We start from the raw sequence: 16120 nt of genomic DNA, 5'->3' as shown, positions 1-16120 counted from the left end.
GAAGATTCATTTTTATTCAAATTCATTCCCTATCTTTTCTCTCCCACTCTCTATCTTAATACAAATCTGTTAGTTATTTTTACTCATCCAATTTCTTTCAATTTTTCCTAAAATCTCTCTCCAAATTCTATTTTTCTTAAATAATTATATATCCTTATACAAATACAAATGTAAAAAATGTGTTTGTGTTTATATAAAGCGAGAGAAAATTGTATAAATACATATATTATTTGTTATCTTTTGCCTTTCTCTCTTTCTTGTTTTATACAAATTTAAATTATATATAGTTTATCTCTTTTTCGTTTTATACAATTCGATTCAATTGTATATTTCCTGCCCAAATCTCTTTTGTCTCTCTCTTCCTCATTTTATACAAATTCAAATTGCATATAATTGTTATATACACTTATAATTACACATACAATTCATCTTATACACTTCGTTTTATACAATTCTCTGCCCAAGTCTCTTTCTCTTTCTCGTTTTATACACTTCATTTTATACAATTCGCTTTAATTGTATATGTATAACGAATTATACATTTATATGTTTGCTATGGAGTGCAATTATGCAAACTTTGCTATAGCATACAAATATGAATTTTATGTTTGCTATATGTGAAAGTTGCCCTTTTTTCTTTCATACAAAAAAAAATGTTAGTGAAAAAACGAGATTTGTTATTGTTTCTTGAGCGTATGGTATTCAATGAAATGTCTTTTTTTTTTAACTCGTCAAGAGAGGTTATGACTATTTAGTAACAATTTAGTTTTAAATGACTCATTTATTTTTAATTAAATGATTTATAGTTACATAAATATTTTATTTTGGAGGATAAGTCTAGAAAATTTTCTTTATTTTTATTAATCAAATTTCATATCAATAAAGTTAGTATTAAAAAAAAGGAAATTAAGTCTTTATCTTAAAGGTTTTTTTTTAACTATCAACAAAAAGAATTTAGCCCTTGGCTCATCAACGGTCATAAGTCCATTATAAAAGTATTTTCACCCAAGTTTATCGTGGTATCAAACTAGTTAGTATGTCTGAGTTTTTAAAGTCAAAGGTAAGAAGCAAAACTAAAATTACAAGGGTAGAAGTTCATACTGTCTAACAGATATAACTTTGAATAAAAAAAGACTACCTTCATATATATATATATATATGAAAAGGATTGATAAAAAAGGAGATTATAAATTGTTGAATGTTGAGTCTTTCAATTGAGCAAAGAAAAAATTCCGATGTGTGATAGATTTTTTCAACTTATTGATACATTACAAGAATAGGATACAAACCTCACGAATACGAATTTCATTGATTAGTTTGCTGATGAAATCTTGCTTACTCTTTGCTTGACTTTCGAAAATATTATTTATCGACAAAGTTATGAAATTTGATTGCCAATAAAAATTTTATCAGTAGAAGTTCATTAAGATTAATGAGATAATTCCTTTACAATTCGAAATATGCAGTTTCATTCGTCAAATATTGCTGAAGACAATTTTATTAGATTTCGAATCTAGAAATTCATAAGGAGGGTAAAGGGCTGACAAAAACTAAATGATATTAAATTTACCGTAATAATCTTTTAATTATATTTCATATTAAGTGTAATTTCTCTAATTTTATAAGATGTATAATTCTTAGTCTATTTAAAATTATTTTTTATGTAGGGAGTTATTTCTTTCTTTTTTAATAAAAAATGATTTTCTTTTATAAATAATACTCCATTCATTTTATCTTTTTTGTTTGATTTTAACTTGATACTTGATACAAAATTTTAAAAAGTAAGAGATTTTTGAATCTTATGCTAATAAACTAAGTTAGATATATATATATATATATATATATATATATATATATATATATATATATATATATATATATAAATATTTTTTTATCTTGTAGTCTTAAATATATCATATGTATAGTTAAACTTAAAAATTGACAAAAAAGAAAGAAATATTTTTCTATGTTATGAAACAAACTAAAAGAACAGTAAAATAAATAAATTAAAAAATAAAGTAAAAAATATTAGAATGATAGCACCACAATGGAGTCTAACTAAATGAGAATTTGTGCCGAGAAATTCTACATTAGGGGGTAAAATTCTTCGTAACAAAGGTGAATCCGTACCCAAAGAAACTCGAAGCTAAGACTTTTTGCTTCAAAGACAACTCTGTATTTAAGGGGACTCGATTTTCAGACCTCTTAGTTAAAAAAGCAACTCCTATATTCAAAGAAACTCAAACCTAAAACCTTTTGATTATAACTTATGAATGAAGAAGTACTTACCACTCCACTACATTGATATTATATATCAGTTTATCAGCACTTATATGTTGAATGCCACGTGAGAAATTTACATTGTCATAAGTCATAACTTACCATATATTATTATAAGTGGAAAACTCCTAACTTAAAAGTTGTATTACCATCTTGCCCTTATTTTATCCCTAAATTAAATTAAATATTAATATATAATTTATTTAATATTAAATAATCATATTTAAATATATGCATCTAGACACAATGGTTTAAATTATAATTATTTATATACTAAGTAATAATTATATTATATTATACTAAATACTAAAAATAAGAAGGTGTATAGTCAAACTTTGAAATACAAATATATTTTACAGAAAATTGTTAGAAATTTATTTCATAGGAAATTGTTAGGAATTTTTTTTTTAAAATAAAAATTATCTATTCTTTCTCTATAATTAATGTGATTAAATGATTAAATTTGTTATCCTCTCTCTCTTTAGTTAGTATAGTTAAATGTATTAAATTATTAGTAAAAACAATCACCTTTCCTCTACCACATGTCGAAGATCACTTAACTTTTGAAAATTAACTTAAACAACTCTTTACCTTCTCATCTTATCCAATGAATCTTTAGCTATATATATATGTATCATGAAAAAATAATTTTTCTTTATTGCTTGCCTCGTGTTGATGTGAATCATTAGGCAATTTTCAGGTACTTTTTTTTTGTTTTGAAATATTAATATTTGTTGATCCTCCATAGAATGATATTTTGTATCATAAATTTTATCTTTACCATTTTAGATTTTTTTTTATTATGGGAGGAAAAAAAACTCTACTCCTTGTGTATTTCTTTTTACTATATATATTGTTATAATAAAAGTCTTAAGAAAGATATGAATGTTGTATTTATTCTTATCTGTTTAATTTTTTTGTATTATTTACCGATTATACTTCTTTTATATAATCTTCTATGAAATTATGAATGTTATAAGTCTATTTTTATTAGTGCTGAAATTACTAATTTATGACATTTAGATTCGTTTTTTAATGTTATTTTATAATATTTAATTAATTTTATCTTTCCTTACTAATATAGTTTCTTTAAGTAGCTACATATTTGTTTACTTACTAATATGGAGCGTAATGAGAGATTATTAAGGATAATATAGACATATATTCATATTATTAGATGCTATAGTAATATATTTTTCCATATTTCTTGCTTGATGGTCAATGTACTATTCGATTATTATGAATTTTATTTAATGAATAAAATATAAATTGATAAAACTAATATTTCTAATTTCAACATTATATAATAATTCAATTTTATAATAATTGTAAGGGACAAACGTGCAACGCACGTTTTGGAAACTAATCTTTTAAAAAACATGAGCATTTACCGAAACATTAAAATGAAACAAAACAAATACAGTTTAAGAGAGAGATTAATTGGTAAGAATTTACTCACAATTAGATATATATGCAATTTTTTTTTATCATATAATTAAAATAAAGTAAAATATATTAATTAATTAAGATTAAGTAATTAAACTATATATTCAAACATATGGCATGCATGTATTGAATTGGTATATACATGAATAAATTTTAGTCTGATTAAATGATAATATTAATTATTATTAATAATAATAATATTATTATGTGAACTATAAAGAAATTTGTGAGCCTCTCATTTTGTTAGAATTAGTTATATTGGCAAGGAGAAAAGAAGGGAGGGAACTCAAAAGAAAACTCTCTAATCTAATCCTTTTTCTCCATCCCCGCCGGAGACGCAGCACAAATCTCCCTTTGACAAACTTATAATTACAATATGCAGAATCAAATGACTTCCTTTACCAACCCCAATAATAATAATAATAATAATAACATTCATATTCAACAAACTCCTCATACATTCATCACTGATCACAACAATCTCAATCATAATAATAATAAGTATACTAAACGTGTTCATAATAATAATAATATCAACGATAAGAATGTCCTCCTTCGTGTTAGTGGTGCAGGACAAGCTTGCGCTGCATGTAAATACCAACGTCGAAAATGTGCCCCTGACTGTGTTCTTGCCCCTTATTTTCCACATGATCGTCAACGACAGTTCCTCAATGCTCATAAATTGTTTGGGGTCAGCAACATTACCAAGATCATTCGCCACCTTGATCAACCGTTCAAAGATGAGGCAATGCGGACCATCATCTTTCAATCTGATGTCCGTGCTAATGATCCTGTTGGTGGTTGTTACCGTATAATCAGAGACCTGCAACGTCATATTGATTATTGCAAAGCAGAGCTCGATATCGTTCTTCATCAACTCGCCTACTGCAGGGCACAGGCTGTTGCTGCTGCTGCTGTATCTGAACAACAACAGATATTAACAGATCATCATGCAACTGAGGAATCATTTAATGATAATAATTGTGACGGCGTTGTGAATCAAGTAGATGCTCTGGTGAATATTAATAATAATGCATCTTCGTACGATCAACAGCCAATAAATCAGTACAATCCTCACGATAGTTTCTATAATCATCCTCGTTCTGATCAGCAAGCAGAAGATGATCAGCAATACAATGAAATTCAAGATGGGCAATTAGATTTAACAGATATTAACTTCCCTTGGAGCTTGCATGAACAAGAATCCACGTCTACATCAGCTACCAATTCTATGATGAAGCAACTATCTGTTAATGACCAATGTGACAATATCAAGGACCCTATTCTTGAGGGGATTTCAGGTTTCGGAAGTTTCGAACATGATCAAACATTTGATCAACACAGGTCAGTAATGCCCAATGTTCGATCTCTATTCTTTCATTATTTAATTGTGTTATGTTTTGAGTTTAAGCATTTAAAGGATTGCAAAGATCGAATGATGAATTTAAACAACATATAAATCTTTGATTTTCATTTGTCAATTAACATAGTTTGCTCAGTTTTAGGGAAAATGAATAGATCATGGCTTCAAGCCATCAACAAAGATTTGTTTTTTTGGATGGATCTTATGGCATTTCCAGAGTAGTTTTGCACATTGTAATATAGCTACAATACATAGAGAAATGTTATCCATAATTATAGAACATAGAATTTAAATCCTGATCTCGCCTTTTAGTTTTTTAAAACTATTTTAATCTCGAAACCACTCAATATCTATTCCCCAATGAACCACATAGTATAGCCATTAAGAAGAAAAGATAATAAACAAAAAGAGAACAGGTTATGGCATTGTAAGAATTGCTCTTCTTTTTCTTTATTTCTTTCTATATTTTGGACTACAGTTTTGACACTTGTTCATTTCATAATGATGAAGCTATTCAACAAGGGAACAGACTCCAATTGAAGGAAGAGGGTGAATCCTTAGACATGCTTGCACATCAAGATCTAAAGGTGCTGCTACTCTGTTTACCTTCACAAACTGTACTTCGCTGAATTTTTGTAGTAGAGAGATCCGCAAGAGGAAATTTCTGAGAATCAACTGACTTCACAATTTTGCCCGAACTCCCAATGAGTTGTGTATGTTTTGTTCTTCCTTCTTTTAAGTGTCAACCGATCAATCGGTATGCGAAACTAGCTGCCATCAATCTGCTGGGGCCTTCACCCATTGTAAAGCTCCAGAAGGTTTTACTGGAAAAACGAAGGTTCAGAATTTTAGACATGTGATGAAAGTAATAAATAGGCAGTAAAATAATTAGTTTACTTGTGATTTCATGAGTCAAATTATAGTGATGGTGTACATTCACTATTCTGATTTCTTGATACAATTGTTTAATTAGAAGAAAGGCTGAATGCACTTGATATACATTTCAGATTCTTCCTTGTCGATGACACTGTCCATGACAAAACTGAGTAACATAGAAGGCCAATGTTTCATCGTCTTCACCATTTCCACTTTGTTAAAAAAAAAAATTTCCTTCATGTGCAGTTTAAATAAATGAGACTTCAATTTCAACGGCATCCAATCACCAATTTGCATACGAAACTAAGAAATCAGCATACTTAGAGCAACCAAAAATGATTCCCAACCCAACATTCCACTGCTCCTTTAATTTCCTAGTTTCCACTAGCTCATAGCTCCTTGCGACATGGCAATTGGCAACTCAAGCCTGGAACAGTAAAACATAAATGTATTGGTTCAATCTAACTATCCCTTCCTTTTTGTACGAAAATACAACTGAATCATATCCCTCATGCAGGCTCATCAGACTTCGACCCAATTCAGCAGATTAGCGAACAATTAGTCCTTTTAAAACATGCATTCAGACTTCAAAAGATAGAATGAAATTATAGCGAGTAAAAACATATCAAGATGTGACCTTTTTCCTGGAAAATGAAATTGTACATACCTGAGTAATGAAGTGACTGCACCGCCAACTCATATAGGGCTGACCCCTGAAATAAATATAGAGAAGACTGGAAGGGAGGTCAGCTGTTCACATAAGTTCTACAGAGGGCTCCGAGCAGATCTTTGTTTATCGAACAATGGCTTTGGGCTGGTTTAAATATTAGATTGTAGTTTTCCTGCATCGAGCATAGACATAGATTTCTTCATGATGCATAATACAGATAATCTTCTTGTTCTTCTGCACATTGCATAGCAAAGCTCTTTTGGGGTGTGCATCCTTCTTTAGCCATATGAAGGCTTAGAATATTAAGCATTATATGAACATCTTCCATCTCTGAATCCATAGGTTGTCCAGCTAAGAACATGTAAACCTTCTTTTTCACCTCAATCCAACTTTGTCCTGGAGCTTTTTTCAAACCCTGCGTCTTCGCTGATATCCTCACGTTTGCTGAATCCTTCCACCTTCCATTTACAGCATATAAATTACAGAGCAACATGTAGCTTCCCGTCATCCCAGACTCAAGGTTGAAAATCTGAGCAGCAGTTTCTTCTGCGACTTCCGTGTTTTTATACATTTTACAAGAGCTGAGTAGTGCTCCCCAGACACAAGCATTGGGCCTCATTGGCATGTTTTGCACCATTTCACTAGCCTGCTGCAATAGACCAGCACGACCAAGAAGATCTACCATACAAGCATAGTGCTCCATTTGTGGTTCGACTCCAAACACTTTCTTCATCTGATCGAAAACTTTATACCCCTCATCAACAAGGCCTGCATGACTACATGCAGAAAGAACTGCAACAAAAGTAATTCCATCTGGCTTAGTTCCTGCGCTAGTCATCTGTTCAAATGTTTCTAAGGCAGTAGCACCAAGTCCATGCATTCCAAATCCAGATATCATTGTGTTCCATGAAATCAAATCTTTTTTTCCTACTCCCTTAAATACTATGTTTCCTTTCCACAAACTACCGCACTTTATGTACATATTAACTAACCCATTTCCTACCAAAGTACTTTTATCCATTAGATACCTTATTGAATAACCGTGGATTTCCATACCAAGATGGAAGTTTGAAAGCTCAGCACAAACTGATAAAACACTTGAAATCGTAACATCATTGGCCAGTACTCTAGCAACTTGCATATTTCGAAAGATTTCTAAGGACTCCTCATGCCTCTCGGCCATAGAGAATGCCCCTATAACAGCACTCCAACTTATGACATTAGGTTTCATCTTTGGATCATCTAACACTTGTAACTGCAAAAATAACGAATAGGCCTCGTTATATAAACCTGATTCTGCATAACAAGATATTAAAGAATTCCAGCTCACTATAGTTTTTAATTGCAACCTGGAAAAGAGACATTCAGCCTGTCTAACAGCACCACATTTCCCATACGTACACATTAATGAGTTTATCACAATAGAATTATTTTCAAAGCCCCCTTTGATAACGTATCCATGCACCGTCTCACACTTATCAATCCCATTGTCACCAATACAAACTGATATTACTACAGCAATAGCCTCAGCAGTAGCTTCAACTTGTTTCTTTCTCATCAAAACATAAAGTTTCCACGTATCCTGATGACGTCTACACCTAGCAAAACTAGATAACAATGATGTCCAAGTGACAGAATTTGGTTCAAACCCCTGAGGTTCCATCAGCAGAAACGTCTTGTAAGCAGCATCACAGTCAAAGTTCTGCGCAAAACCTGAAACTATAATATTCCATGATACTTGAGTTCTCATAGACATTCCATCAAACACTTTACTTGCAATATCCATACGCCCAATCTTCCCATACATGTTCATCAATTCATTTCCAACATAAAGATGATCTCTAAAACCCATTTGTATAGCGTGACAATGCACTACACTGCAGAGATTATGGTCACCGAACATGCCACATGCTCGAATAATTAACGGAAAACCAAACCCATCAGCCAAATTACCATATTCACGCATCTTAACATAAAGCTTTACAGCTTCTTCACATTTCCCATGGGATACATTAGCCCTCAAGATCGAATTCCACAACAGCAAATTCGAGAAGCAATCAGTTGGGCAGGTTTCAAATACTTTTTGAGCTTCATTGACAAGCCCAAATTTAGAGTAAACGGATATGAGTCTGGCAGCTATAAAAGAAGAATTTGATGATCCAGTGATTATGATATTTTCATGAATTTGCTTCAGCTGTTGAAGATTAAGGCCGCATTGTTGAAGTAAATGGTCCAAGAAGTCAAGAAGCTCACTTTGGGTTTTGTGGGAATGATTGGCTGAAGAGTGACAGTGAAAATGGGTGAAAATTGACGGGAAACAAAGTCTAGTTGAGATTGAAAATGGAGTCTGGGAAATGAAACGCCTTGAACTCGACCTACAACAGTGAAGCATATCCTCGTCGGAAAATTGCTGAAAGATTTGAGAGTAGTAACAAGGTTTGTGGTGGAAGAACTAGAAGTATTTATAGTGGTCCGGTGGTTCATGAGAAGAAAAAGGATGCTGAGATGATAAAGAGAGAGTTTTGTCTATTTATGCATACTTAGCTAGCAAATTCTAATTTAATCGAGTTTCATCATTACGGATATCAAAGTAAAATAAAAGTAATGACAACTTTATCTTGTTTATAATTTGATGTTTAATTTAGACATCATAACTTGACAAAACTCACTATGGAACTAGTAAGTACACGTTATTCAAATTGAATTAAATTAAAGAAACAAGTTTTACATTGAAAGAAAGAATAATGATATTACTTGTAACAACACACGTATAATAAAAAAAACTTACTTGCACCACCGAATGTTTTCATAAAATGAATAAACACATGACATGTCTCTTTCATGTATGTGTACTTATCACTAATCATGGTTAAATGACGTATATTGTCGTCTCTATTTATCACTTAACCATGATAAAATAATATAGTTACAATAGTTGCGGGTAAGTTTTTTCGTCCCAATTACTCTTTTGTGTGGCAAGCCAAACTCTGCAGACTACACATATAACTACTTGCCAAAGAATCAAAATGACAAAACTCACACTTGCGTCTCAGTTTCCCCTGCAAAAAAGGACTAAAAAAGAACCAGTAGAATCTTTACAAACCAGCTGCTCTTCCTAATCTTTCTCTTAAAATCTTTACTCCCATGTACCTGCATCAAAGAAATCAATCAGTATAATTAGCCAATCTTTCTACATATTTTTTGTTTAAAACACAAGATTTGAAAGTCTCATTTACTTGGTATCAAATCAAAATCAAACAAACAAATTGAAACAGACGGGAGTATAATTTACCTGCCCATCATCAACACGGTGGCTTGAGGATTGGTGCCTGGCGACTCGTTGAATGTAGAACCATCAATGACCCGGAGCCTGTTGACATTCATAACCCTGTAATCAGGGGTTACCACCTTGCCTACTTGGCAACCGCCATGGTAGTGCCATATTGTAGTCACTGTGTCTTTGCAGAACTGTTCAAGTGACTCTGTATCATTAGTGTGTTTCGGTATAAGATTAATGTTAGCTTGGACACTCATGTTTAGCAACTTGTCCAGTGTATCCTTGTCACACTGTGCGTAAGTGGTGAAATGTTTTGATTTCACAATCTGCTCCACGATGCGTATGCCATCTACACATCTCTTCAGGTCGCGTGGATGGCTGAAGTAGTTGAAAGTGACGGAAGGACTGTCATCAACCTTGGTGCTCTTCAAGCTAATGTGCCCTGTTGATAAAGGTGTCGCGATCTTTTCTAATATGAAACCTCCCCTGAATGCTTCTTGTGGAACATGTTTCTTGTTTCTTTTGTAGACTTCAATTGCTTCCAGTGTTCTCTGCTTTGGAGGAATTGCGGAGAGTTGCCCTATCTGGTTATGCCCAAACGTGCAATGTATGTCAGAAAAAGGCTTGAAGGTCTAGTGACTTTCATTATGAAGTGATCATAAGGAGTTTTAAGGAGTGTCATGTGAAAAAACTCGAGCACTCAAGTGTCCTAGAAGCCATGTTCTGGCTTTGGCCACTAAAAGTTCTCGGTTTCAGTATGTAAAGTAAAGAGGATATTTCCAACAAGACAAGAACTGATAGTCAAAATCTCGACTGTATACTTGAAAGAAGTTGAAGTTATACGACTAACCTCAGCTGAAACTATACCATGATGGCAATGAATGCTATCTTCGGTTTCTCCATATCCACTACTAGCTTCAATATAGACCCCCATCTTGGTAATTCCTACAGTCTGGATAAGTGACTGCTGAACAGGCCTATTTGTTGGAACAAATATGGTGTTCAAGGGGTTGTCTGACATGCCTTTACCGACAAATTTATTATCAAACACCACCGAGATGTTCAATTTTTTCAATTCAGCCTTTGGTCCTATTCCACTGAGCAACAGAATCTGAGGACTTCCAATTGCACCAGATGACACTATAATTTCACTTCCCTTTCTCTTTGAAAGGAATGCTGTGTGTTGGTTCCCCTTTTCGTCTTTGAAGATGACTCCTACTGCTCTTGGCTTCCTTCCTGCACAATTTTAAAATACTATCATCGTCTCATTGAAGACGGATCCTTTCTAGTTCTACTTCAACTCAATCTTGAACTAAATGTATTAGAGTTATTTGACATGTAATATATACCTGATGTGTCAAATTCAATCTTTTGAACCATCGCATGCACCAAAACATCAAGCTTCTCAGGATTGGCTGAGGTGAGAAGATCAGCTGCAGTCTTCCGATGACCAAATCTATCGAAAAGAGTTCCTCCAAACTTGGTTCCATATATATGATCATAAGTGAATCCATTATAAGGTGATATACCAACTTCTAGTAGACCGTCGCTTACTGCTTTTTGCCATGGTGCTAAGATTGGTTTATGAACAATTTGCTTCTCAATCCAGGGGAATGATTCATTTACCAGTTTAGAATCCCATCCTGCTTTCTTGATATAGCTACAAGTTCAAAGAATCATAGTATCAAATGAATTACCTGATCAATTTGCACCTCAATACAGAAATATATAGTATATGTAAGCCATATTTCTTTAAGTATACAAATTACAGAATTTTCAAGCATGTTAGCATAAGTGAAGACATTAATCCAGGTTCGAGCCCTCAGAATGGATAAACTCCAGGACAAGGAGCATGTCCCTCTAAGTTCGTCCTACGTCACAAAATCAGGTCAGTAGGTTCCAAATACAAATAATAGAAAAAAAGGAAGACTAGTATTACTCATACACTTACATATCCGTTTTATACTTTTTCCGTCTCAAAATACTTGTCGTATTTTTCATTTGTACGTTTCTAAAGAAATCATTAATTAGAAAAGATGTTTGACTGTTTTACCTTTATTTATGTCTGATAATATAATATATCTTCATTGAACATTTTTTACATTTACGTGTTATAATTAAGATATTTGTAGTTTTCAAGAACAAGCTAAGTACTAATACAGATAAATTAACTTGAATTTCTAAATGACAAGTATTTTGAGACGAATAGAGTATTTCTGTTTCAACGACCATCCATGAAATGATAAACAGTAGGATGATTTATAAAGTGACCATCATAAAGAGGAAAATCAAATTTATTGGTCTGAAATAATTTATTATTAAGTACAATAAATGAGGATAGAAGGCTGGTAGTTGGGATGTTTAGAGTATGCAATAGGCTCAAATTCTAGGTACACATATATGGGTTGACAACCAACCATGTCTAGCTGGTCTTTAAATCATTTGTCCATTGTTATATTCCCTGCCAAATCTTTTATCTAAATACAGCCAACAAGGACCACAAATTTGGAGATAGATATGATCACTAGCAACCAAAACTATTAATAAAGATACAGAAGTAACATAGCTATTTTCGTTGAAAAATTTCATTATATAAATAATTAATTTTTTTTTTGTATACGTTCTTAAAAGTGTAAATTATATTTTATCTTATCTCAACCGTTACCCTACTACTCCATATTTAGGAAAAAAATGAAATAAGTCATAAACATTTTGTTACTACTAGCATATACCAAGATCATTAATGGAGTCCAACTGTAGATCATATTGATTTAGAAAGGCTATGTACGATTAGTCTGCTAAATGAACCATCACTATCAATGCCTTCATTTTAATACAATGTACTTAAAAAAAAAAAAGTGGTTTCAACTATTCAAGAAATTGAATGCTATACTTATTTCTTAGTGATTTCAAATTGAATATGGCAATTGGATCGGTCGGGTCATAAATCATGACCCAATCCAAGAATTATAGGTAGATAAAAATTTGATCTCACAATTGACACTCTGATATCATGATAAACGATGCACTTTAGATTCAATTGAAATGAGAATTGCAAAAAGACGTAAAAGTTTATTTTTAGTATAAGAGTCAGGTAAGTGCAAATTGCGAACCTTTGGCTAGCGCGACTATAGAAACCAGCATTGATGCAAGTGCCTCCACCCAAGACTCTAGCTCTTGCATTAAAGACACCATCAGTTGAAGCAAAAATTTGGGAAGCAGAATGAGGAGAAGTGTCAGCCAAAGAGATGTGAAAATTTTGCATTAAGGAGACATTTGCATTGGCAAATGGGACTCCCCCTCTTTCCAGCAACAACACATTGAATTTCTGTGACAAAGTTGCTGCCAATGGACAGCCAGCTGTGCCTCCTCCCACTATTATGTAATCATAATTATGACCCTTGCTGCTACCGCTGCTCCAAGCATTTGATGATGAAAATGAGCTTGCTGGCTTTATGAATGGGTATTTATCTTTCCACGATTCCCATTTTCTTGCTGTTTTACAAAAAAACAGACAACTCCCATTGTTAGAAAACTTAATCTAAAACTCATATTAGGGGATAATTTTATTTTTTTTCCGAAAAATTTTACGTTGTCTCTCACGTAACTGAATAAGTTGTCTGATTTTTTTTTAATTCTTAACTAACTAAACATAAATACAATTCTGATCTTACCACGTAGTTAAAAAATATTTTTTACATTTATCTGGACTTTGATTAAGAGTTTTATGCTCTTGGAAGGTTTGAGACCACTTGTTATATCATGTGGTAAAATTGAAGCTATATTTAAGTTTAATTCATTAACTTAGATGGATTTTAGAGAGAAGTATTTTCTCTATTTTTTTTTCTTTCACAAATTGATGGATCGAAAGATTGTGAATAAATATGAAAAGATTTAAATCTATGAAATAAAAAGAAACCTCATACGGCATGTGTCAGTTGTATGATACATAGAATAATTATTTTTTTTATGTTTTTAGCCCATCGAAAGAACAAGGAACAATAGTTGACAAGAAGAGAACTCCTCTCTTTATTTTTTTCTGTTTTCAACTGGACTACCAAGAAACTATTTTTTCTTTGATGAGTAGAAATAAAGACAAGTGATGAAAAGCAAAAATTAGTACCTTGAGTGAGAGAAGAGTTAAAATTGAGGCATAAAAGCAGTAGCAAAAGCTTGACAATTACAGGCATAACTGCACCAATTACCACTGCCATTGAACTCTCTGTGCCTTTCTTTGAATTGGCCTAATTATATATTCTGTGTGCTACTATCAACATTCACATATATATATATATATATAAACACTAGCACTTGATTCGCTTACAGCTTATAGAATTCCGCAACTATACCATTAATTGCTACAAATATTAGATCATGTTATACGTGGCAGACAGTTTTTTCATTTCAAAATAAATGATATTTTAATATGCGATACAACTCTTAATTAAGAACAACTACTTGTTGCTATAAAGTAAAAAATACATTTTTACTAATTTATTATTATTAAATACCTTAAAATAAATTTAGCTTTTTATTTATGTTAAAAAAAGTATTTAAATAAGGATAAAATTTAAAGAATAGTGTTGATATTTTCTTAATTGGGTCAAATACGACTTATTTTAAAATAAAATGTAAATGTTAAAATATCACTTATTTGAAATAAAAAGAGTAGTGATATAGTGAGTATTATTGAGTCATTATTGTTAAGATTTAATTTATATACACCCTAAAACTTAACTTTTATTTTATTGGTGAGAATTTAATTTTCGCCTAATTTCTCATCATTTCACTTACTCCAAAATTTTAATTTGTTACCAACACAAAAGAGCTCAAGGGAGAGAGGAAGGTTCACTCTTTTATTCCATGAATTAGTTTTTCTGTCTCTATCCATTATGTTTTTTTTTTTTATGTAGAAGCATATATTCATAATTTTTTTTATGAAATACAATTCTTTTTATTAAATATTTATTTTAATGAAATGCTTGTAAATTTAAAATATAACTATTACCAAGAATAAAATGAAAAAAAGTTATCTTATTTTAAACTTTTAAAATGAAAAATAATTTGAAACAAGGAGAGTAATACTCATTTAAGACGAAATAAATGCCTACGGTTGGGGTCGTTTATTAATGCATATTGGTTATCCATTCAATTAATCTATAATGAAAATTGTCTATCATCTTTGTCTAAGCACGTAATTTGGACAACTCACTACTCATAAAGACACACATATAATATTAGTATTATTTTTTAATAATAATTGTTTAATAATTTAATTAATTTAAAATATTAAGAAATAACTTATTTTTGTATCTAACTATTCATACTATTAAATACTCTCTTCGTTTTTTATTTATATGTCATTATTTTTTAAATTTCACGTGCATTAAGAAACTAAGCAAATTTACTATTTTACCATTATTTAATTTTATTGAAATTTAAAATTTTCAATCAATGTATATAAATTAATTTATTTTAATTAATTAATTTAACCAATGAACATAAATCATTTACTTAGTTTTTCTAAATTGGTCAAGAACAAGAGAAAAAGGAACAATATGGTAATTTATGCAATAATTTTATAAAATGATAAATATTATGGATCAACTATTTATAGAATAAAATGATATATTGAAAGGAACCAAGGGAGAGTTATTTATCATCATTAAATTTAATATTGTTCCTATTATTTATTGTTTCTTAATGAATATGTCAAGAGCTATTGTTGCATATAGAATATTACTCTATTATATGTAACCACGATGCACCTTCACAATTTACTCTTTTTATCTAATAATAGTTTTTCATTATATTATTTTGAGATGTTTAATAATATTTGTTAATTTTGTGAAATTAATAAATAATTTTATATTTAGTTCATAATTTTTTATTATTATTAATTATAGTAATTTCTTTTGTTACATTTTTTAAAACATTATGTTGATTATATTAACGTTCATATAGTAAAATTATCTCTTCTATTTATAGTTTATTAAGAAGCGTACAAAATTAGTTGTGGATAACTATTATGGGACAAAGAAAATAATATTTTATGCACCTCGATTTATATGATTCGCCCTTTTTAATTAATTCCAAAACAATTACATATTTTTATATTTAGTACAATTTAACTTTAAAATACTCAACATCTATAATTTTTTTAGATCGATTACAAGTTTCAAATTTTTTTTTCTTCTTAAATTTAATA

The 16120-nt window shown here is 30.9% G+C and overlaps 3 protein-coding genes across 7 annotated transcripts; 1 reads left to right on the top strand and 2 right to left on the bottom strand.

Annotated features, from left to right (window-relative positions):
• The first annotated feature begins 4102 nt into the window (after positions 1–4102).
• Positions 4103–6099, top strand: LOC101264134 (LOB domain-containing protein 22). Its single transcript, XM_004242219.5, has 2 exons — positions 4103–5070; positions 5600–6099. The coding sequence occupies exons 1-2, from the start codon at positions 4103–4105 to the stop codon at positions 5640–5642; spliced, it is 1011 nt and encodes a 336-aa protein (XP_004242267.2). The 3' UTR covers positions 5643–6099.
• LOC101264439 (putative pentatricopeptide repeat-containing protein At1g17630) lies at positions 4120–9220 on the bottom strand. 5 transcript variants are annotated; one of them, XM_069299275.1, is made up of 4 exons: positions 6633–9220; positions 5987–6392; positions 5696–5913; positions 4120–4646 (listed from the first exon to the last, which is right to left on the bottom strand). In XM_069299275.1, the coding sequence occupies exon 1, from the start codon at positions 9025–9027 to the stop codon at positions 6835–6837; it is 2193 nt and encodes a 730-aa protein (XP_069155376.1). In that variant the 5' UTR covers positions 9028–9220; the 3' UTR covers positions 4120–4646; positions 5696–5913; positions 5987–6392; positions 6633–6834. The 5 variants fall into 5 exon arrangements, with proteins under 5 accessions (XP_069155376.1, XP_069155375.1, XP_069155374.1 ...); XM_069299274.1 differs by having other exon boundaries at positions 6090–6392; XM_069299273.1 differs by lacking the exon at positions 5987–6392 and having other exon boundaries at positions 4120–4829.
• A 105-nt stretch (positions 9221–9325) lies between these two features.
• Positions 9326–14257, bottom strand: LOC101264132 (protein HOTHEAD). Its single transcript, XM_004241821.5, has 6 exons — positions 14036–14257; positions 13026–13407; positions 11262–11572; positions 10763–11148; positions 9928–10496; positions 9326–9785 (listed from the first exon to the last, which is right to left on the bottom strand). Exons 1-6 carry the CDS (start codon positions 14124–14126, stop codon positions 9731–9733), a joined length of 1794 nt encoding a protein of 597 aa, XP_004241869.1. The 5' UTR covers positions 14127–14257; the 3' UTR covers positions 9326–9730.
• Positions 14258–16120: the final 1863 nt, after the last annotated feature.

Source organism: Solanum lycopersicum, chromosome 6 (assembly GCF_036512215.1).
Source record: "Solanum lycopersicum chromosome 6, SLM_r2.1".
Lineage (NCBI taxonomy): Eukaryota > Viridiplantae > Streptophyta > Magnoliopsida > Solanales > Solanaceae > Solanum > Solanum lycopersicum.
This window is presented reverse-complemented; position numbering and strand designations above follow the sequence as displayed.

Coding starts and splice junctions, on each gene's coding strand:
- LOC101264134 (XM_004242219.5), top strand. CDS start 4,103: ATGCAGAATCAAATGACTTCCTTTACCAACCCCAATAATAATAATAAT. Junction 5,071..5,599: donor CAAACATTTGATCAACACAG/GTCAGTAATGCC, acceptor ATAATGATGAAG/CTATTCAACAAGGGAACAGA.
- LOC101264439 (XM_069299275.1), bottom strand. CDS start 9,027: ATGCTTCACTGTTGTAGGTCGAGTTCAAGGCGTTTCATTTCCCAGACT.
- LOC101264132 (XM_004241821.5), bottom strand. CDS start 14,126: ATGGCAGTGGTAATTGGTGCAGTTATGCCTGTAATTGTCAAGCTTTTG. Junction 11,573..13,025: donor TATAGTCGCGCTAGCCAAAG/GTTCGCAATTTG, acceptor TTGAACTTGTAG/CTATATCAAGAAAGCAGGAT. Junction 9,786..9,927: donor ACCGTGTTGATGATGGGCAG/GTAAATTATACT, acceptor TCTTTGATGCAG/GTACATGGGAGTAAAGATTT.